The sequence below is a fragment of the Protopterus annectens genome, chromosome 17.part0 (assembly GCF_019279795.1).
Source record: "Protopterus annectens isolate FY-2018-M chromosome 17.part0, PAN1.0, whole genome shotgun sequence".
Taxonomy (NCBI): Eukaryota; Metazoa; Chordata; order Ceratodontiformes; family Protopteridae; genus Protopterus; species Protopterus annectens.
In genome coordinates, this window is record NC_056751.1 from 36,719,037 (window position 1) to 36,742,099 (window position 23,063).

The 23,063-nt window shown below is 40.9% G+C and overlaps 1 protein-coding gene across 1 annotated transcript in view; it reads right to left on the reverse strand.

The window, feature by feature from the left end:
* WDFY3 (WD repeat and FYVE domain containing 3) overlaps positions 1-23,063 on the reverse strand; it is a 5,086,165-nt gene that overhangs the window by 291,514 nt on the left and 4,771,588 nt on the right. The window contains exon 57 of the mRNA XM_044059488.1: positions 11,494-11,648. Within this exon, the coding sequence (XP_043915423.1) occupies positions 11,494-11,648 (155 nt within the window). The remainder of the gene's footprint in view (positions 1-11,493; positions 11,649-23,063) is intronic.

Genomic DNA, 23,063 nt, shown 5'->3' on the forward strand with positions numbered 1-23,063 from the left:
AGGTGTTCACCTTACAGGCAGAAGGTGCAGGGTTTGATTCTCACATGGGGTCATTGGCTGGGCTTGGAACTGCCCATAAAGAAAGTTAGCCTGGTACTAATTTATAAGCTTATGATTCCATGAACAACTTTACACACAGTAAAGAAAACAGCAAAAATATAAAATCATCTAACTTATAAATTAATAGATATGAAAATAACAACTGACTTTCTCCCTATAGATGACCAGGGAGATAATGGGAGGTACAGGCAAAGATGACTGTAGAGATATTCAGTTTGGTCACCTTAAAATAAAGATTCTGAACACCTGTTTAACTTTTATTAATAACTCACTGAAATGCTTTTTTAAGATGATGCATACTAAAAATATGAGACACATTAATATGAATAAGTGTTGTTATTTTAATGGAGAGATAGTTTGTTCGTCTTTTTCAACAAACTAGGAATACATTATTCCATGGTAGAATGTTTTAGGATTATATCCTTAGGTAATTTTTTATTTCTTTCAAAAGTTTTGTCCATAGCTGAAGATTTCATATGCTTTTATATAAAGTATATACTAAGTTCTGTACATAAATGTGATTTCATTATACGTGTGCTTTTTTTTCTCTCTTTTATAAATGTCTGATTTTAAATGCATATCTATTAATATTAATTGATTGAATAATCCAGTAAAGAGGGGGAGTGTTCAAATACTCGCAATTACATAAAGCTCAAATAGCATCTCTACAGAAAACATATTTACTTAATAAAGATGTAAATAAACTTTCATTAAGAATTATTTGGTTTTAGCAGGTTCTGGCTTTCGAGCTAAAAGAAAACACACCCTCATTTTATGCAGCAACTCACCTGCAATGCCTAAAGTAAAATATACCTATGTTGATAAAAATGGTATGTTAAGCACTGTTACAACTGAGTGGAACAGAACACTATATACACTGGTGAACTCTTATTAGATTCCAGTGGTTGGAGCCAAAGATGCAAAAAAAAAAAATAAATAAATAAATAAAAAATACTTAAGACACTATAGCCTATCAAATGAAAGGTGGAGCCATAGTGGCTTATGATTTTATTTGTATTTTATCAGACAAAGTTTCTACTGCAGATAGAAAGCTGAGAATCACATCTTTAGCCAAACAATGAAGTTAAAGAAAAAAAAAAAAAAAAAAAAAAAAATATATATATATATATATATATATATATATATATATATGCTAAAACTTACTTCAATTTACTCAATTTACACGTTATTCACATAAATATGGAACAAATAAATACTGATACAATTTTTGTCTCAAACAATCTGTTATCACATATCAGAGAAGTTTCAATAGTTTTATGTACTGAAATGGGGGGAGGAACAAAGCACCAGCAAATAAAAAACAAAATAGTTTCATATCCATTATCAGACCATAATGCTACAGTCTTTATTATTATTTTTAAAACTGACAATTTTACACATCACAGGAGATTTATCAGTGTACATTATTAAAATAAAAGGATTCAAGGATTGGTATGTTAAAGAGATCAAACATTTCCCAGAAATAAACATGAATGGCAAAGTATCTGATACTGTCCTGTAGGATTCACTACAGGCTTACTTAAATGGAAGAGTTACAAGATGGTATATTAGTAAAACAAAAGAAAGGGGCAAAGAATTGAATACACTACAGTCCAAAATAGACACACTAAAGTTAAATCAAAAACCAAATGACATTATCAGTCTGAAATTAAAAACTTAAACTCAAAAATGTTGAAATTCTAAATCATAAAGTTTCAATCAACCTGGAAAAACTTAAACTTCAGCCATAAGCCTGCATAAACATGCTCTTAGATCAAAACAATAAATAAACTAAATCATATCAAAGACATTATAACAAATATAAATAATAAAAAAGAAAGAACTGATATTAAGGGTAATTTTGAGGGCTTTAAAATATTTTATAAAAATATAAATAATAATATAAATAACCTAGATGATGACACAGCTGAAGCTTTTCTAAGGGAAAATATAAATAGTAAAATAAGTGAATAAATACAAAAAAATCGATATACCATTCATTTTAACAGAAATAAAAGATCAAATAAAAAATAATAATGCGCTGTACTTGCATGGTCTTATACCAGAATTATATAAACTACTACCATATGATGCAGTTAAAAATACTACATAAGGTCTACAGAAAAATAAAAAAAACCTGCTGAAGTCCCCTCATCATGGAATTATTCTCTTATATCACCTATTCTTAAACAAGATATGGATCCTACGAAGTGTTCATCATACAGACCCATTTCATTTTTAAATATGAACCATAAGATGTTCATGTCCACTTTAGCTAACAGAACTAATCTACTTACAGTTAAACTAATTAACAATGATCAAACTGGGTTTATTTTAAATAAACAAGTAAAGGATAATATAATAAGAACACATACATTAATAGACTATGCAAATAAAAATAAAAAAGAACATTGTAGCCTTAGTCTCAATTTAGATAAGGCTTTTGACTCAGTTGATTGGTTGTACCTGTTTAAAACAATTAAACATATATAATTTATCATCTGAGCTAACTGCATTAATTTCTAAGCTATACAATAACTCTTGTGCTTATGTTAAAATAGGTTATTTTCTTTCTAATTCCTTTAAATTACAAAAAGGCTCAAAACAAGGCTGTCCATTATCACCTTTAGTTTTTGCATTAGCTATAGAACACTTTGCTAATAGTATTAGAGCCAATGGGAACATTAATGGTATCAAAACAAAAGAAGATTTTGAACTAAAGATTCAACTCTTTGCTGATGATATTTTACTAACAATAGGAAATATAGCGAATTTATTAAAATGTATAATTAGTTCAATGAATCAGTTTGAAGAAACCTTGAACTTAAGATTTAATCATAATAAAACAAGTACATTATTAATTAATAAAAATCATACAAAAATATTCAAATGTCAATTTGAATAGCAATCAAATGAAATACCCTGGCAGAACCATTATGTCTAATAGTAAAGAAATGATACAAACTTTCAATTTAGCCACAAATTGGAACAAATTCTTCTTTACCATGGAAGAATGACTAATACTTATTGAGATAGTAATTCTCCCTAAAATGCTGTTCGTCTTGCAATCTTTAGTACTAGCTCCACAAAAAAATGGAGATCAATAACATTCTACTTACATTTTTTAGCATTCTAATAACTAAAGAGTTTCCTTTGATTGGCACAGAAAAGGTTGAGATAATGGTGGAATAGGATTCCGTGAAATTCAATTGTATACTACTTCAACAATTGTAAAAGTTATAGCATTGTTGGTAAATTCATCTTATGATTCAAAATGGAAACACATACATCAAGAAATATTACTGGTAAATAATACATATATCACAATCAGTCATAAACAAATACTCCTTAATAGTTTTACCTGGTTATTCAAAGATTTTTGCTTAAATGGAATTACACCCTCTTCTCAAATTCCCTATTAAATAACAATTTCCACTTTATAAAAGTTCACATGTTCTAGCCATTGTATTTAAGACTTAATATTTTATATGTTTCCAACTGCATAAACAATTGACTACTTAGAAGCTAATATCTTCAACAAAATGTTAACAACATTCTCAGCCCCCTTCTCTGGACCTTCACCCTTTTCCCTTATCTCATTGCCTAGATACCTCACTCTCCTTTTTAACTTTACTTTCTTAACATTTAACTTTGATAAAATGCCATTACCCTATGTAAACATATTCTATCCATACTTTTCTTTTTATCTTTTATCCCTTGTTTCCCTTAACTTTACTACCTATATACCTCTTTACCTTCTAACTTGCTTTTTTTTTTAACACTTCTAACTACTAGTTTTCTTTCCCTCTGCTAATTACCAATTCTGTCCTCTACCTTCTGTCCAATGATTAATTTTATGTAGCTATACTTCAGATATCCTTAACTCAACTTTATATTTTGGTGCCTGAGCTTAACTCCTCAGCCACATGATGTGAACTTAGATTGAAATCTTTCTGTAACCTAGTTAAGTTAGTCCAGACAAACTGTATTTTGTCTTTGTACATTTTTGCTTTGTTTTGTTTTTTGTTAAAAAAGATTGATCTATTTAGTAAAGTATTCCTCATGTATTGTCTTAGTCTAATAGTGGAGCTTTTCTCCTCGGGCCTCTGCTGAAAATGGACATGTATCCAGCCAGACTAGCCCGGTTAACAAATGTAAAATAAAATAAATAAATAAACATTGAAACAACAAATTAACTTAATTCACCGGCATCAATTCTTAAATGGTACTGCCATATATACTGTTGAAAATTTAAGGTCCAAATACAATCAAGATTCTGAGAATTGGTTACTTTTAGAAATATTTAGAGACATTGTGAACACAGAGAGAAATAAGACATTTAACCTAGATAAGAAATTGTTCCCCACATTATTGGAAATTTAATAAATAATAATAATGCAATGAAAATTAAATCATATTTGTCACAGAGATATAAAATTCTTAAGTTAGACCACATATTAGACAGTTCCTAGTGGAACTATTCCTCAAAAATTAATAATGAAGACTTCTCTGAAGAATAGAAGAAAATACTAAAATCTAGAGATAAAACCACAATTTCATTATATTGGAAAATATTCACTTGGAAATTCTTACACAGAGCTTTTGCACTCATAACAAAATTACAATTATGCATAAATCAAATAGAATTAAATGCTGGAGATGTGATTCTAAAATAATAGATGACTGGAAGCATACAGTATGTGAATGTGAAGACATCTCCCCTTTTTAGAAAGGAATTAATAGCTTCATTCAAGCTCTACTGTTAGATAGATGTAATATTTCTAAATATTTAGTTTTATTTAATACTCCAATTCCTGGGATAATTCCAAAAAACCACGTGCCTTTTCTTTGGCCTATTCTTGCTATAGCCAGTAAAGTAAATGCTAAAAATTTGAAAAGTAAAGTTACTCCTCTAGTGTTGAATTTATTAGTATGGCAAAACTTGTTTGCAGTAGTGAATAGCATGCTATAAAGATGAAAAAAAGGAGTTATGTACTCACCATAACGTTCCATCTCACCTTCATTCTTCACTGATAGGTTCGGAGCCAATCCTCAGCTCCGACATGGCCGTTTAGCAAAGCTCAAAGTTTACCAGTAGCTTGAGACCCAGCCCCTTATCCCATGATGCACTGCTGGATTTACCTCAGATCTAGTTTGCTGCTTATACCATATCCTAGTAAAAGAACTACTCTCCCTAGACAGGAAGAAGCATAGAGAAACCAGGATGATGCCAGTCTCCAGGTCAACTGTTAGCTAGGAGGGGGATGAAGGGAGGGACGTGAGAATGAAGGCGAGATGCAACAACTCACATGGAACGTTATGGTGAATACATAACTTCTTTATGTGAAGTTGTTCAATCTCACCATTCATTCTTCATTGATGGGTAGCATCCCTAGCACCCTAGATCCCAGGAGGCTCATGGGAGTACACTTTTCAGGACTGTAGAACCAAAAGAAGCCCTGTCCCTGGAGGCCTTTTCCACTTTGTAATAAGTGATAAAAGTGTGAGGCTTAGACCATGTGGCTGCAGCACAGATGTTGTTAAGGGATAACTTGGCTTGAAAAGCTGAAGAGGTATAAACTGCTCTGGTTGAATGAGCCTTCACCTTATGACATAAAGGCATATTAGTAGATGAATAAGTATAAGTGATACAATCTGATAGCCACTTGGACAGGGTTGTTTTAGCCACTGGTCTACCTTTTCTGGCTTCCGAAAAGGATACAAAAAGCTGGTCTGATTTTCTAATGTATTTTGTTCTGTCCAGATAATATCTAAGTTGTCTGTGAGCATCAAGTTTGTGCAGCATGTATTCTAATTTGTTGGTATGGTTGGGGGAAAAAACGGGCAACTCAATGACTTGATTAAAACTCAGAACATACTTTAGGCAAAAAGGAAGGGTTTGTCCTAAGTGATACTCTGTCAGCATGAAAAATCATATAAGCGGATTTGATAGACAATACTTGAAGCTCTGACACTCTGCGGGCAGAAGTAATTGCCACTAAAAAGATAATTTTCCATGATAAAAATTTGAGCTCACAAGATGATGTGGTTCAAATGGGAGAAGAATGATATGAGATAACATGAAATTCAAATTCCAGGGAGAATAAGGAGTCTTTACTGGAGGCCTCACGTGAAGGGTACCATTGAAAAAGGCCTTAGACAACTGGTGAGCCATAATATTTAGTCCGTCAATACCTAGATGAAAATTAGATATAGCAGCTAACTGTACCCGGACAGTATCAACTGCTGCTCCTTCGTTAAAAATCTTAGTCAAGAATTCAAAAATAGATGATAACAGAGCTTGGTAAAGATCAATATTCTGGTTTGAAACACAAATAGAAAATCTCTTCCACTTACTTTAGTACAACTTTCTGGTGGAAGGTTTATGGGAAGCCAATAAGATTTGATTTGTATCATAAGAAAGATTATGAAGCCTGGCTATGCGGGAAACTGGAGCAGCCAGGCAGTTAGCTTCAGTGACTGCAAGGAAGGGTGGAGGTCCCCTGACGGGTGTGTCAGAAGGTCTGGAACTGGGTCCAAGATCCATGGATCCTCCAAAAGATGATGGTAAAGAAATGGGAACCAAATCTGCCAAGGCCAATGAGGGGCTACAAGAATGACAGTCCGTCCCAGTGAATTTTGCTTTCTGTAAAAATCTGGGTATCAATGGAATTGGGGGAAATGCATAGAGAAGACCCGGGGGTCAATCGTGAATGAGTGCATCCCTCGGGGGATCTCCCAGAGGAGGTATCAGCAAAATAGCTTCTACATTTGGTGTTGATGTGACTGACAAAAAGATCGCAGAAAGGCTGGCCCCATTTGCGTAAAATCCTGTCCGCAATCTCTTGTTTGAGGGACCACTCGTGGGGCAACAAAATTGCCCTGCTCAGCTTGTCCGCTATCACACTGGATCTCCCCGGGATGTGCATTGCTAACAAAAAGCGCTGGGATGACACAGCCCACTGCCATACTCTGAGGGCTTCTCGGCAAAGGGGGTAAGATTTGGTCACGCCCTGTTTGTTCAAGTACTAGACCACTGACACGGTGTCCATCTGTATTGCAATTGTCCCTAGAGGAAGAGAGCCCTAACAGTACTGCAACGACAGAAGTACTGCTCTCATCTCCAGAACATTGATATGCAGATGTGACTCTTGATCCGTGTGCCTTGGGCAGTCTTTCCCTGAAAATGCCCCCCCATCTTATCAGGGAAACGTCCGTGGTCACAGTGGCAACTGGGGGTGGGAGTACAAAGGGGCGTCCTATTGTAACATGAAGAGACGTCAACCACCACTGAAGATCCCTCTTGCAAGAATTTGTAATCAGAATCATATGGTTCCTTGGCAATTCCTGGTAAGACCATTGGGTGAACAGAAGCCATTGAAGAATCCGCATATGCTTCCTTGCTAATGGAATGGCTAAGATTGCTGCCGCCATCAAACCTAGTACTTTCAAGACCTCTGCTGCTGGAGCTCTGTTCTTTGACACCAAATGTCAACAGATGTGCTGTCGAAGGAGTGAGACCCTTTTGACTGGAAGACGTAGAGTGGTGGTTGAAGAATCTAACTCTGCCTCTATAAAGAAGATATGATGCGATGGCGACAAGGCAGACTTTTCGAAGTTGACCGTAATGCCTAAGTGGTTGCAGAGTGTCAGAGTGGATTCTGTTGCCTGAATCAGTTGATGCCTGGTGGTGGAGGTAAGGAGCCAATCGTCCAGGTACGGAAAAACCTGGAATCCTAAACGCCTCAGGTGAGCCGTGACCACTGCCATACATTTGGTAAACACTCTGGGGGCTGTAGTGAGACCAAAGGGCAGGGCTCGAAACTGATAGTGATTGGCTCCCAGACGAAAACGCAGGTGATCCCTGGATGGTCTGGCCATTTTTATGAGGTAGTATGCATCCTTGAGATTGATCAAGCACATCCAATTGTCTTTCCCTAAAAAGGGAAGTATGGACTGAAGTGTGACTATTCGGAACTTCTCTTTCTTGACAAATTGGTTGAGTCTGCTGAGGTCCAAAATGGGTCTCCAGTTACCTGTTTTCTTTGGAACCAAAAAGAATCTTGAGTAAGTTCCAAATTCTGTTTGGTCTGCTGGGACTGGCTGGGTGACTCTTTTTTCTAGCAACTTGTGGACCTCTATAGTTGCTTGTTTCCCTGTAACTGGGTGGTACATCTGGGATTCTCCTGAAGGAAAGGGAAGGAGAGGAGAATGGTATGAAATACCCTCTGGAAATGATGCTTTGTACCCAGCTGTCATTTATGTCTAGCCAGGCTTCTGGGTACAGAGATAAGCGACCCCTGACTGCCTCCACAGCAGGACAGTCTGGTCTCCTCTCAGGAGCGCTGGTAGGGCTGACCAGAGAAATGATCTCTGTCACCCTGGTGTTGCAGACCCCCTCTGCCACAAGGATGGCGTCTTCCATTATTACCTCCTCCTCTGCCCCTGGAGTAGGGTTCTTCACGTGTGTCCTGAAAGGCTCCTTGGGCTTTTCGGAACCACATCTTTTCTCCCTTTTGGCCTTTGGGGTAAGGCCGAGTTGGGGTGGAAAAATGGACTCCGACGGCAGAGTCTTTCCCTCCTGTTCACATCTGGTCAATGTTTCCTTTACCTTAGGCCCAAACAAGGATGAGCCATCAAACGGGGTATTTACGAATGAAAACTTGAAGGGCTCCGCAAAGGAACAGATGCGCATCCAGGCATGCCTATGAACAGCAATCCCTGAACCTGCAGCCCTACTCGAACCATCTGCTGCATATATGAGATGCATGGACGAGTTCACAATGGAATTAGGGGTAACAAGCTGGGCAGAAACTTTGTCAGGGATGCCTGCAGCTACAGCACCCTGAAGAGTATCCCCCAACTCCTTAAGGAGATCTCTTTGCAGTCTGGTGAAATGGGTCAGTCAGTTCCGTGATCGAAGAGGGGAAAGTCTCTGAACTGAACATGCGTTTCCCATATCTATCCATGATCCTAGAATCTGTTAGGAGGATGGATAGACGTGGAAGTCTCAGACAATTCCTTCTTGGTGGCTGCCACCACCACCATGGCATCAACAGGGACTCCCTTAGACAAGAAGGTTTTATAAGCTGGGGCAGAGATAAACTTATTAGGCCTCCGAGGGACAGGCTCCATGGACTCCAGTGACTCCCATGCCCTATGAGAAACCAATTGCATAAGCTCATAGGGTGGAGACACCCAGGAGGTGGAAGTTTGAGACCCAAAAGCCTTCAGGAGAACTGAATCATCCTCAGTAGGGGTTTTGGACTGCCAATCCCCCTCTCTGCCTAAGGATCTCAAGGATTTCCGCAAAGGAGATGTCCTCAGAGGGGGATCGAGGGGACCCTTCTGACTCATCCAAGTCAGTGTCAGATGTCAATGACTTCTCTGGGGAGTCCAAGTACCTCCTCTTGCACACTCTCTTTCTGGGGACTTCTTCAGTGGGAGCCTCTGGGGAAGTCTCAGAAGAGCAGGGGGCACCCAGTGGGGCTACCTGAGGCTCTGGTCTCTACGCTTGGGGTGGCCAATGGAAGCAGAAGCAGACACAGGCACTTTAGGAGAAGAAGAGGCCAGACCTAGTGATGAGGAAGTCTTAGGAGATAATACTCGCCTCATGGCTTCGAAGGTGTCATGGCTCTGATGAGAACGAGTCGATGGACTCGAAGGAACAGTGATCCCCTCCCGCACTAATGCCGTGGGCTCCGAGCCAGAGGTAGGAGCTGAGCTCACCCGAGCTGAGGCCCCGAGAGGAAGAGTTGGTACCGACAGGTCAGTGCGACTATCCTCCCTGGACCCAACAGGAGAGTGTCGGCTCCTAGAGTCCCCAGTCTGTGCCGAGGACATCTGAGTAGATGGAGCCGATGACACGGAACAGGTGTTGGCTCCAAGGGTTCTACAACCATCAGGTTGGCCTCCTCCAGCTCCGAAAAACCGGTATGGCTCGGCGGAGGAGGAGCAGTCAATTCCGGGGTAGTGGTCTTCGGTTCCGATGCCTGGGTGGGAACAGATAGCAATTTGGCTAGGCCTGGTGTCTTCTTTAAGAGATTTTGTACCAGTTGATCCATGTCTGAATCCGAAAAGGCTAACAGAGGACCTGGAGGAATGCACCGATGGTGCCGAATGGAGTAATGGAGAAGGAGTTTCGGAGACCAGTTCCAAGGCAGTGTCCCGGGTCCGAAAGGAAAAAACTGTCAGCTCTGAAGGCTGTGGACCCGAAGTCACAGCAAGTTCCACTTCTTTGACTTGGAGTCTGAGGAGGATTTTAGAGGACTTTGATGACTTGCTGGCTCCATCCTGGTCAGTCAAAGCTTCCACAAAAGCATGCTTAAGAAGACCCCACTCCATGAGCTTTCTCTTCTTCTCAGCAAGCACCCTAGTGAAAAAGGAGTGGCAGATACTGCAGGACTCCTGAATGTGCACCTCACCCAGACAATAGACACACTGAACGTGTCCATCTGTGACAGACATCTTCTGTCAGCAGTCTGGACATTTTTTGAAACCAGACATTGGATGTCTGTCTTTATCTTCCGACATAATTTTAAACAACAGCACATTCTATCACAACTGTACACAACTATAAGCAATTAAGCAACTATTTTAGAAAAAGCACACACAATATCTAACAATGCCCATATATATATCTATATATTAATTGTTGTTGATCAGCTGTAGACCTATGTAAATAGTTGTTTGTTTTACAATCAATCTACTGTTTTAAAACAAATAAAAAAATTAAAAAAAAGGAATACCATGTCATATAAATATGCTTTCAGTGCACTGATTAAAAAAGAATGAAAGATGTTAAATGGAACAATCTGGCCATAACATGCAAAGACAACCATAGAATACTGTTTAGGCTTCTCAATAAAAGTGCAAGCCCAAGGATGACATTTCAGGTCCCTTCATTTATAGCAACATTAAAGTATATAAATTACAAGAAAACACTCTTCACTCTAACATTTAAACATATTTTGTGACCGGCATGCATACTCTACAACTGTGCTTCTGAAATAAGGACATAATTACATGTTCCATCAATGAGGAGAATACCCTCCTTTTTAAATATTTAAATATTAATAAGGGTATAGACTATAAGTGTACTTGCAGAACTATTAGAATATGTATTTTCAGGGAAGGCTGTTTACCTGATGTATATAGGTATTCTTAATTAATGTCTTTTAGAAAAACTTAATTTCAGGAGATCAGAAAATGTCAGTTGAAACATGATACAGTTTCTGTAAAAAATTTCATTATGCAAGTCAAACACTACTTATCTATCAAGTCATGACTTGCTATCCTGGTAAACAGGTGTTCCACAGCCCATTTTAAGCAACAAATCACACTAGTCCTTCGGCATTATCATTCCATTACTGCAGGATGGGGCAACATGACAAAATCTGATACACAAATAAGACAAAACAGATGGTCACAGACCTTGTCTGAATCGTATGCACCTAGTCGACAGCTGAGATCTGCATAGCCCCATGCAAATGTCTTATTCCAGGAAGGTGGAATTAGGACTTTATTCTGTTCTACTGCCAGAATACCTTTGTCTGTGCAGACAACTTGGCCCACCGGCTCCTTGAGTTCTGAAAGAAAACAGTGTTATCAGTTATATTCTAAGCAACAAATATCACTTATTTACTTAAACAAGATGGTTGTTATGCATAACATAATGACTGTTTCATCAAATATCAAACGTTTCAAAAAAAATCCACACACAGAAATCTTTTAAGATCCAATTTAAAAAGACCGGAAAACAAACAACAACAAGAAAAGGCAAAAAAAAAAATCCAACCCTCCCCTATGTGGGGGATATATCATTCACACCTCTTGTTAACTACATATGCCAATTCCAAGAATGCATAACAGAAGGGAAAAAGGAAAGTCCCAGAACCCATTGTAATGCAAACTCACACACAAAGCAGCCGGCAGGCTGAAAAACAAGGGGGGGGGAAGACTGTTCAATGATCTGAGTATTCTCTCTTACAGACTGCAACCAACATAACACATAAAAGACATTTAATGAAGGCATGGTATATTCTAGCATATTTATTCTGTTTACAACTTTAGATATGAAATAATTCATACGTTCATAGGTAGGTACTAGACTATCAGCCCTAGGGCCCATACAAGCCTGGCCAAAAAATGTACCCTGGCTTTCGCCACCCAAGAAAATTATTTTCCTGTGGCCCTGTCTAACAGAGCCACAGAAGTGATCCCCAGGGTGAATTTCCCATTTCCCATCCAATCATCAAGATTTTTCTTGAAGAGTGCTAATGAGGAGCTCTGTTTGACATAGATAGGTAGTCTGTTCCAGAATATGGGAAGTCTCTAGGACAGGAATCTATCCCTCCAGCATGTTCTGTTTATTGTGGTGACAAGGTTTAGGACCCTAAAGCTTGTCGCTCGGAGGGATTGGGATTTCTTTAAGTGGAGCATGTCCAACAGCTCTGGGTTTGACATAGCTTTGTATGTTAGGCAGAGATCGCCCATGAGTAGGCGATATGCAATGGAGTAAAGCTGTAGTTTTTTGAGACGGTCTGCATAGGGCATCTGTTTGAGGCCAGTAAACCTCTTTGTGAGGTATTTCTGTGGTCTTTCCAGTTGTTGTAGATGTATTGTGAGGTACATACCAAAAGGGGCATTGTACTCTATAACGGGTCTAATGAGTGATGAGTAGAGGGGAACAATGACCTCTTTTTTTGTGGATGAGAATCCTTTTGTGATGAGATGAGCCACGTAGAAGGATTTCCTGACCACTGTGGCGATGTGATTATCAAAGGAGAGACTACTGTCCACCTGTGTCCCATGGTCTCATCACATTTTCGGCATTAAGTAGACTACCAGCTATGTGGTAGTTCATGGGTACAGAGTTTTTAGCAAAGGGGATGACAATACACTTTTTGGCATTGTGCTTCAGGCCATGGCTTTGACACCAGGTATCTGTCTCAGTGAGGCCCTTTTGTAGTTTGTCCACATCGTTAGGAGTTTCGATTATGGCTCCTAGTTTGCAGTCATCTGCAAACTTTGTTAGCCAAACAGGAGAGGACCATGTGTTCTGTGCTGGCCTACACTTCAGAGAAGTAGATACCAAACAGGAGAGGACCCAGGACTGAACCCTGTGGTACTCCACTTGTCACTGGTCTGATGTCGGATTTGGAATCCGCTACTTTCACAGTGTGGGTTCCGTCCATGAGCCAGTTGGCAACCCATCTTGTGACACAGGGATTTATACTTAGTTTAGTGAGTTTATCTATAATTCCAGAGTGGGGGATGGTGTCGAAAGCCATGGCGAGCTCTAGATAAGCTGTGTGAACCATTTTACCCTCATCTATGGCTTTGGTGACTGCTTCAAAGAAGTCAATCAGGTTTAGGAGACATGATCTGCCTTTTAGAAATCCAAACTGGGTAGGGTCCAGAGTTTGGAGATTACCAATGTCTTTGTTTATGAGTTCCACGATGATACATTCCATGGCCTTGCAGACCAGGCTCGTCAGGCTAATGGGGCGGTAGTTCCCAGGGTCCGTCATGGCTCCCCCTTTGTGGAGTGGGATAACAGTTGCAGTGCGCCATTCAGTGGGTACAAAGCCTGAGGTGAGGCTATGACTGAACGTGGTACTTGGGTAGGGTGCCAGTTCATTCTGTAGTTCGTATAGAACACAGCCTGGGATATTGTCAGGTCCCATGGATGCTGTGGTTCTTGGCTTTGGAGAGTGTGTTTTTTACCTGTGCAGCCGTGATTATAGGAACTTTGCATTCTTCCAGTATAGAGATGGGCCCTCTAGGGGGTGAGAGGGGGGGGTAAAGTTAGCACTGAACCTATCTGCTAGGATGTTGGCAATATCAGTTGGTTCTGTATATTTAGTGCTATTGTGCTGTAACTCAGAGCATTTCTGAGTATTCCCATTTAGATTCTTGACATAGCTATAGAAAGCTTTGTGGTTGTCTTTGAGTCAGTGGCAATTTTGTTTTCGTAACTAGCTTTGGAGGATTTTATGAGGGATCTCAGCTTCTTACTGAGGTTGACCAGGGAGTTCCTCTAGTCATGGGATTTTACTCTTTTTTGCAACAATTTCTTTTTTCTGTTGTAGAGTTTGTTTATGGCAGAGGACCACCAGATTGGCTTCCTTTTTTGGAGGATAACATCTTGGTTCTACTAGGGATAGCATGATCCATGCACTTGTGTAAGTGCTTATAAAGTGCATTTGTGTAGGATTCGGCAGTCATACCTCTATTGTCCTTCTGCATGGGTGTCATGAAGTTTGCCACTTCTGTCTTAAGAAGTGTGAAGTTGGCTTTGGAGAAGTTTTTTACAACGGTTTCCCTAATTGGGGGTGGGGGTGGGATGTGGATGTCTAGGCTGATTAGCTTTGTGGTTGGATCTGACCAACGAGGAATTGACCTCTGGTGTGGAACACCGGTTTCCCATGTTGGTAATGACCAGGTCTAGGATATTGCTGCCCCTGGTGGGGGTAGGAATAAGTTGATCCAAGGCGTTGGAATTTATGAATTCTAGAAAACGTTGAGCAAAAGAGTTGGTACATGAGTAGTTTTCCCAGTTAATGGTGGGGGTAGTTGAAATCACCCATTATTAGGGTGTTGGGTTGTACCCTAATACTTTTCAGTGTATCAAGAAATGAGGAGTGTGAATCCTGGGGCATGGTGGGGGGTCAGTAGCAAGCTACAATTTGGATTGCGGTCTTGCCCAGAGTTAGTTGCACTTGGATAATCTCGGATGCATTATGCTGTGCAACTAGCCTGGAGGTGTGGATATCCTTAATGAATATGGACACGCCTCCGCCTTTAGTGCTTCGTTCTGGGTTAGGTGGCCGAAAGGTGTGGTATGAATTGTAGCCTGGTAATGCAGGGGTGCTCTCTGGAGCTTTGAACCAGGTCATGGGAAGAGACAGGCAAGTTTCACAAGCAACTTCTGAAATATTAAAACAAGCTATAATACTCTGTAAATGATTTATATACACACAAAATAATGCACACACACACAAAAAAAAATGTTGTTAATAGAATAAACCTACTGGCCACACAATACCTTTTCAAGGGAGACCCAGTGGCAAGTCTGGTTAAATGACTTGCTCAGAGTTACACAGCAGGCAAACGGAGGCTGGGAGAATCAATCCAGACTGCTGCAGAGTTTAGCCCTATTAGCACTTCTGTGCCAAGCTGCCAGACAAAATTATGTGCATACACACATAATGTACAGATACATGTTGCTTTGTAAGACAAAATTACAAAGGTAGATCCAGTTCAGAAGCACTGAGATGTAGATGGTTAAAAATACTGAGCTGCTTTGGAAATAGTTTAGTTGAAAACTCTGCAAGCTATGCAGATGCATAAATGGAGGACTAAAGGCAGTCTAGGTATATTTTTTCACTGACATTAGACAAAAACGCAAAGTATACAGAATGTATTAATTCAGTCTAACAACTGCAAAGAATATACTTGAAAGTTTTCATCTTGACAAAAGCCTAAGTAAAACATCACTATTTAGAAAACTACTACTGTATCATTATAAAACAGAAACAGTTCATTTTCTAAGTTACACTACCTCTAATTTATTTTCCTCTATAATAAGATTAGAAAAATGTTACGTAAGCACCTATTATAAATTCAGACCTTCTATGGCATCTCACACAGTTGCTCTTTAATTCTACTGGATGCTTCCTGCCACCAAAAAGAAGCACAGGGTCATCAAGGGCAAATCAAAAAAAGTTTCTGCACCAGACATAATCCAGAGGCACCTCCATCTTCTCTGAATCATTTTATTTTATTTATTTACTTTTGATCTAGAAACAGAGGAACTTCACAGGTTCCAACAGGCTAGAAGAACCACCATTCTCTGACATACTCCTGGGAAAGATGGATAAGAAGTCAGAACTTTCTAAATACTATGCTCTGAAAGAAAACACTACCCACTGGCATACAGCAAAGATGTCCTGACTATGATTCAAGCCACCTGTGCATGACAAGTGGTACGGGTGCCAAATGAGCTGGGCAGGACAGAATAAGTGTAAGCTGCTAGCATCAGCCTAGGCCCTCCAAATTAGTGACACCTACTGGTGAGTGGACAATCACAAGCAATCTACTTGGGAGGGGGGAGGTGGTATTTTGTGGGAACCTCCAAAGACCAGTAACTGGACATCCAAAGACCAGTACCTGGCCACTAATTAACAACCAACTCTCACTTTCCAGGGAAATCAAAGGATGGGAAAAACAGGCCACAGGATGACTGCTCAATCCAGGGATACCCTCAACCTCCATTGCCTAACTGCGTGACTCTGAGAAAGTCACTTAACCAGAGACTGCTGACATGCTGAGTCTGAAATAGGTCCATGGCAATCACTGCTCTGTCCTGGAAAAAATAAAAATAAGGGCTGCATGGCTCTCATCTCTGGAAGAAGCAAATGGACTAATAAGTCACAACTGAGCCACAGGGCAACAACCACAGAGGGCTTAAAACAGATGCACTAGAATATTTACTTATTTTATTTATTTACCGCTTGTTAACCAGGAGAGAAAACTGGTCTAAAGATCCTCTTCAGCCATGACCCGGCCCGTATGGCATGAGTAAAGAGATTACAAATGAATGCCAAACTGTTAAAACACTTGTTTATAAATAATACATTTTGAAGAAGAAGACAGGAGCACAAAAGTACAGTTGTGTACCTACCATAAATGTAGATGTTCAAGTGTATTCACTGTTGCAGTCATTACTCTTGGGTTATCCTGCTGGCAGGCTACCCGCAGTTGGCCAGAATTCCAAAGTCTAGGTCCGGCGTCAGTTGCTGTCGCCTCTTCCCTGACGTCAGTGCGCCAGGGGGTATAAAAGATGCAGCCGACGCCATTTTCTTCAGTTTGTCTTGCCTCAGATGGCAGGTGCCCCCAAATTGGTAGGCTGAAAAATATGCCAATAAGTATGTATGCACAAAAATAAACATTTCCTTCATCTACAAGCAAACACACCACATAGGTTGTATAGGATAGAGAAGTACAGATAAGTCCCAGCAAAGAAAAGGGGGATGGTGGGTGGGTAACCCGGACTGCAACACTGAATACACTCAAACATCTACATTTATGGTAAGTACACAACTGTACTATGTTCATCGTGTTTCACTGTTGCAGTCATTACTCTTGGGCTGAATCCCAAAGCTGAGGCTGGGTGGCTGGGCTAAATAGGATTAGGAGAGGCTATGAGGCCCTGCAGAACTGCAGTGGCAAAGCCTGCTCTGGATTTAGAGTAAAGAGGTAAGTGGTAGTGCTTTGTAAAAGTGTGCACTGAACTCCAAGTTGCAACCTCTAAGATGTCTTTGGATGGTACTCCTCTGAGGAAGGCTGCTGAAGTGGCTGCTACTCTGGTAGAATGAGGCCTAATGCCCTTAGGCACTGATTTGCCATGTTGAGAATAGCAGAAACGGATGCAATGGCCTATCCATTTAGAAATAGTCTGTTTTGAGATAGCCTTTCCTTGTGATCCTGCAGCATGACACTAAAAGTTGCTGTGTCTTTCTGAAAGCTTTAGTTCTGTCCAAGTAGAAGGGTAACTGTCTGTGTATGTCCAAATAATGCAGAATTTTCTCACTCTTGTTCTGTGGGTTTGGATAAAAGGTAGGCAAGTGAATGGTTTGGTTGAGGGCCACACTGGACACCACCTTAGGCATAAATGTTGGGTTTGTCCTCAGAGAAACCCTGTCTGGATGAAAAATGATAAAAGGTTCCACAGCCATGAGTGCTTGTAACTCCAAGACTCGTCTTGCCAAGGTTATTGTTAGGAGCAGAGCTGTTTTCCAGGATAAGAATTTTATATCCTCTGTTGAGGCTGGCTCAAAAGGAGGCAGTGTGACTTTTTCCAAGACATAATTGAGGTCCCATGCCAGAATTGGTGCTCTCCTTGGAGGCTTAATGTTTCTGGCCCCTCTGAGGTACTGCCTTATTAAAGGATGAGAAAAGATAGGTGGGTTCCGTATTGTAATGGGCTGAAATGGCAGAGGCATGAATCTTAATTGATGAAAAAGAAAGGCCTTTGTCCAGCATCTCAGTTAGGTATTGTAAAATCTGAGGGATATTTGGTACATACGTGTCAATGCCTTGTTCCTGGTTCCAAGCACAGAATCTCTTCCATTTTTCTGCATAAGATTTTCTGGTACTGGGCCTCCTGGCCTCCAATATAACATCGATAACAGCTTTTGAAAGAGGAGTGTTCTGAATGGCTACATTATCCACCATGCTGCCAGACTTAAGGTCCTGAGTTGGCTGTGCAGGATCCGAATGCTTTGTTGGGTCAGCAAGTGAGAAGTTTGAGGCACTAGCAATGCTGGACCTTGAGACAAGCTCTTTAGGATTGGGTACCAGTGCTGGCGTGACCAGTCTGGTGCAATCAGTATCATTTTTGGCTTCTCTTGTCTGACCTTTAGGAGTACCCTGGGAAGGAGAGGCAGTGGAGGAAAGGCATATACTGTTAGATTTTTCCAGCTGAAGGATAGGACGTCCACTCTCCATGCTTGTTTGTGATAAATCCTTGTGCAAAATCTCTGTAATTGGCATTTGTGAGGGGAGGCAAATAGATCTATTTCTGGGCATCCCCATTTCCTTGTTATGCTGAAGACTTGTGGATCCAGTTTCCATTCGTGGGGATCCATGATGTTTCTGCTTAGTTCGTCTGCCAGAGTATTTGTTTTTCCTGGCAGGAATTGTGCTGCCAGGTGAACTTGATAAGTCAATGCTGTGTCCCACAAGGTCATTGCTTGTCTGCAGAGGGGGTAGGAATGTGTACCTCCCTGCTTGTTTATGTACCACATGACCGTAGTATTGTCTTGTCTTTATCAGTAGCTGTCCTGGATGAAGTAGATCCTTGAAAGCTGTCAGGGCATTTTGAACAGGTAGCATCTCTTTTTGATTGATGTGAAGATGCATCTGGCTTGCAGGCCATGTGCCCTGAATACATTTTCCTGCCATATGGGCCCCCCAGGCATAATCTGATGCATCCGCTGTCAGTGTCTGTCTGGCTGTGGGTAAACTGAATGGCAGACCCTTGTTGTGGTGACAGGCCTCTGCCCACCATCGAAACTCCTGTTGCAGGCAGGGAATGAGTGCAATTACTGTCTCCAGGCTGTGGCAATGCTGAGTCCAAACACTTTTTAGATACCATTGTAGTTTCCTCAAAAGCCATCTGGCATATGGAATTAGTAGAATGCAGGATGCCATGAAACCCAAGGCCTGCAGGACTTCCTTGCAGATAACTGGGTCTTTGTTGCCAACTTTTTGAAGTAAGAAGTCAGTTGTTTTTGTTTGTCTGGCATGAGATAAGCCATCTGGGCAGTTGTATTTAAGCTTGCACCCAGGAATATTATCTTTTGAGAGGGCACTAGTTTTGATTTCTTTTCGTTTACTGTGTACCCTAGGCAAATTAATAATCTTTTTACAAACGCCAGATGCTTTAGAAGAATGTCTTTGTTCTCTGCTTGAATAAGGCAGTCGTCCAAGTAGGGATATATTTGAATTCCTCTTTGTCTGCATAATGCAATTACTGGTGCCAGGCATTTTGTGAAGATCCTGGGTGCAGTAGATAAGCCAAAAGGGCAGTGCAGAGAATTGGTAGTGCATTGAGCCAGCTATGAATCTGAGGTATCTTCTGCAAGACTGACTGATTGGGACATGCAGGTATGCCTCTTTTGGGTCCAAAGTTACGAGCCAAGCCTTCTTGCCCAGCATGGGCAGTAGCTGCTGTAGAGTCAACATCTTGAATTTTGGAACCTCCAGAAATGTATTTAGTATAGACAGGTCCAGTATTGGTCTCCAGGTTTTGTCCTTTCTGGGCACTAAGAAAAGTCTGTAGTAAAATCCTTGCCCCTGTTCTTGTTGTGGTACTTGTTGAATGGCCCTCATGTCCATGAGGGCTGTAATTTGCTTTTGTACCTCTGCCCATTGATTGTGTGGCAGGTCTGGCATACCTTTTGACCTTGGTAGGGTGTGAAAATGGAACCTGTAGCCTTGGGACACTGTGCAAGACCCATTTGTCTTGGGTAACCATTTGCCAATTTGATGAAAAAAGTGCTAATTTTCCCCCTAAGGGGGCTGCCAAAAGAAAAGTGCTTGGATCTGGCAGAGGAAAGTCATTGGGACTGTTTCCTGTAAGGTTGTGATTTGTCTTCTCTGCTTTTGGAGGTAGGAACACCCCATTGTTTAGGCCTGTATGAGCCTTGGGGCTGAGATCTGCCTCTGGGACGCCTGTTATCTGCCTCTTTGTGGTTTGTCTGACACTGGAAAGGACCAATTTTTAGAAGGCCAGTTCCTGCTAAATTTGGGTGGCTGTACCTGTAAGAAATCCTTAACTGTCTGCATGGATTTCGCTTTATCCTCCATTTTTTTCCAACACCTCTTCTGCTTTAGCACCAAACAAAGTATCATGCTGTAATGGGGCATCTAATAATTTTGCTTTAACATGATCAGGCAGATTCTGTTCCTTTAACCAAGCATGCCTTCTAATAACAGAACCTGTAAAAGCGGCCCTGCAAGAGGCCTCCAGTGAATCATATCCACATTGCAAAGTATGCTTTCCAACTTGTTCAGCTGCATGCAATAAATCCTGCATTTCCTTGTTCTCTGAACATTCAGTATTTGTCAACATTTTCTGTTTAAGCAGTGACATTAAATATTGCTGATATTTAAGCATATGAAACTGACAATTTAAAGCCCTTACAGCCAAGGTAGCAGAAATGTAAACTTTTTTCCCCCATCTGTCCAGTGCCATAGAATGCCTATCAGAGGGGACAGGGTTTTTTTGCACTGGAAGCTTTGACCCCTCTGTGACCCTAAGATATAGTTTCTGGGTCAGCAGCGGGGTTTTTATATAGGAATTTATGAGAATCCGGGACCCTGTAGTATCTATCTGGCTTAGCAGGTGCAGGGGGTAAAGAGTCAGGGGACAGGCCAGACTCTGAAAATACATCATCTACAATGTCTAGAACAGGTGGAATAGCAAGGGGTCTGTGCTGAGGCAGTAGCAGAAAGTCTCTGAGCCTTTTCTTAGATTCAGAATAATCTTGGCTCTCCCAGTGGAAATGCTCCCTCATGGTATGCAGGGTTTCCCCAAAAGAATAATCCTCAGGAGGAGAGGCTGAAGGAATGGATTCTTCAGCATCAGAGCCCTCATAGGGAAGCATGGAATAATCCCGTTCAGAAGAGGAATCAGAGGAAATAGAAACCTGATCAGAAGAATCATATTCTGTCTCTTGCCTAGGCCTCTTATCAGGAGGGGGATGGGAACCCCTAATCAAAGTAATTAGGTCTTCAGCCATTTTAAGCATCTGTTTTTTAGGCATGGAAGTCTGAGTAGGAGAATGCTGTACTTGTTTCTTTGTCTTTAGAGCTGCTTTAGTCTTTGCCTTTGAAGCTGAAGATGGTTTAACATATAATTGTGAAGGTCTGAAGACACCCTCAGAAGCCGATGCCTGCTCAGCGGCTCTGGACCCATCTGAGGGAATGATTTCCCAGTGTCCAATACCTTGAGTATCCAGAGGCCCAGTTGGCTCCACAAGGGAGTCGGAAGCGGCCTGTGGCTCTGAGGTAGCGGGCACCAGGGGTTGCGAAAGCGCCTCACTGAGAACCGGTGACTGGCCTAACGGAGGCCTCGTCGTCGGTTTTGGACCTCGGATACCTATCCTTTTCCTTGTCCTTGCATTTTTTGTAAACTCCGGTCGTCGGCTGTTCCGACGGCATCATATAATTAAATCTTTGGCCAAAGTAATGAAATGCAAGATTGAACCGACGCTTAATAGTGCATTGGTTAAATCTAGCACAAAACCGACAGCTAGCAACGTTGTGATCAGGGCCTAGGCAAGGAATACAGTAAGAGTGAAAATCCTTATGAGGTATTTGCTTCCCACAAGAAATACAATTGTTAACTTTTTCTGACATCAGTCTGGAGCAAGAAAAAAGTTTCCCCAACGGGGTACTTAGCTTTAATGAAGACTTTGGTTCTGAAATTCGGATTTGAAAATCTCAGGAGTCGGCCGACCAGCACTCGCGAACTGCTTTTGCTTTGGGCACCGCACGGCAAGAAAGACTGAAGAAAATGGCGTTGGCTGCATCTTTTATACCCCTGGTGCACTGACGTCAGGGAAGAGGCGACAACAACCGACGCCGGACCTAGACTTCGGAATTCTGGCTGACTGCGGGTAGCCTGCCAGCAGGATAACCCAAGAGTAATGACTGCAACAGTGAAACACGATGAACATCTGAGTATTACAGGCTTAATAAACCTAAACTGTACACATAACATCTATAACTTAGTTGCGGTAGTATCACTGACATGAGGCTAAGGAAACAAAACACAATGACATACAACTGTGCAGGTTAAGTAAATTGTTACGCTAAGGGGTGTTTGGCTTATCTGTGATTGTACTGTAGACTACATAAAATATAAACAATCTACACATTAGTTGAAATATTGGTTACACATAAAAACTGGAGCTACATTATGGTAAGTTCCTATGTAACCACCTGTCTTCCATGAAGCCACCTCAAACAGCAGTTCTTCCCTTCAGAATGAGGTGCAAGAAGTGATTACCTTGAAAGGTCCTGAAGGACTGCCCTGCTAAAGCCTGCTCTAGCTGTAAATGTGACATCCAAGCTTTGAAGCTGCAATGTTTAGTAAAACAACAGCAAGACACACGGTTACCTCACAGATGCCTACAAATGACACCTTTCCATAAATTGCAACCAAAGCCGAAGTGCTTCTGGTACAGTGTGGATTCACCAATCCTAGTTAATGCTTTAATTTTCTTTTTTTTTTCTTTTTTTCTGCAGCAGAACACAATGAGATAAGGCAACCATGCATACTTGGTTTGCATGACAACAAGCTTTCCCCACTTGACCGTAGTAAAAAAAAAGGGAGGGGTGCTATTTCAATTGCCACAAAGGAGCAAGCACTAGCTAAGCAATGTTTGATGGAGCTTCCAACATCATGCGTGTTAAGAAAAGCCTCGTTC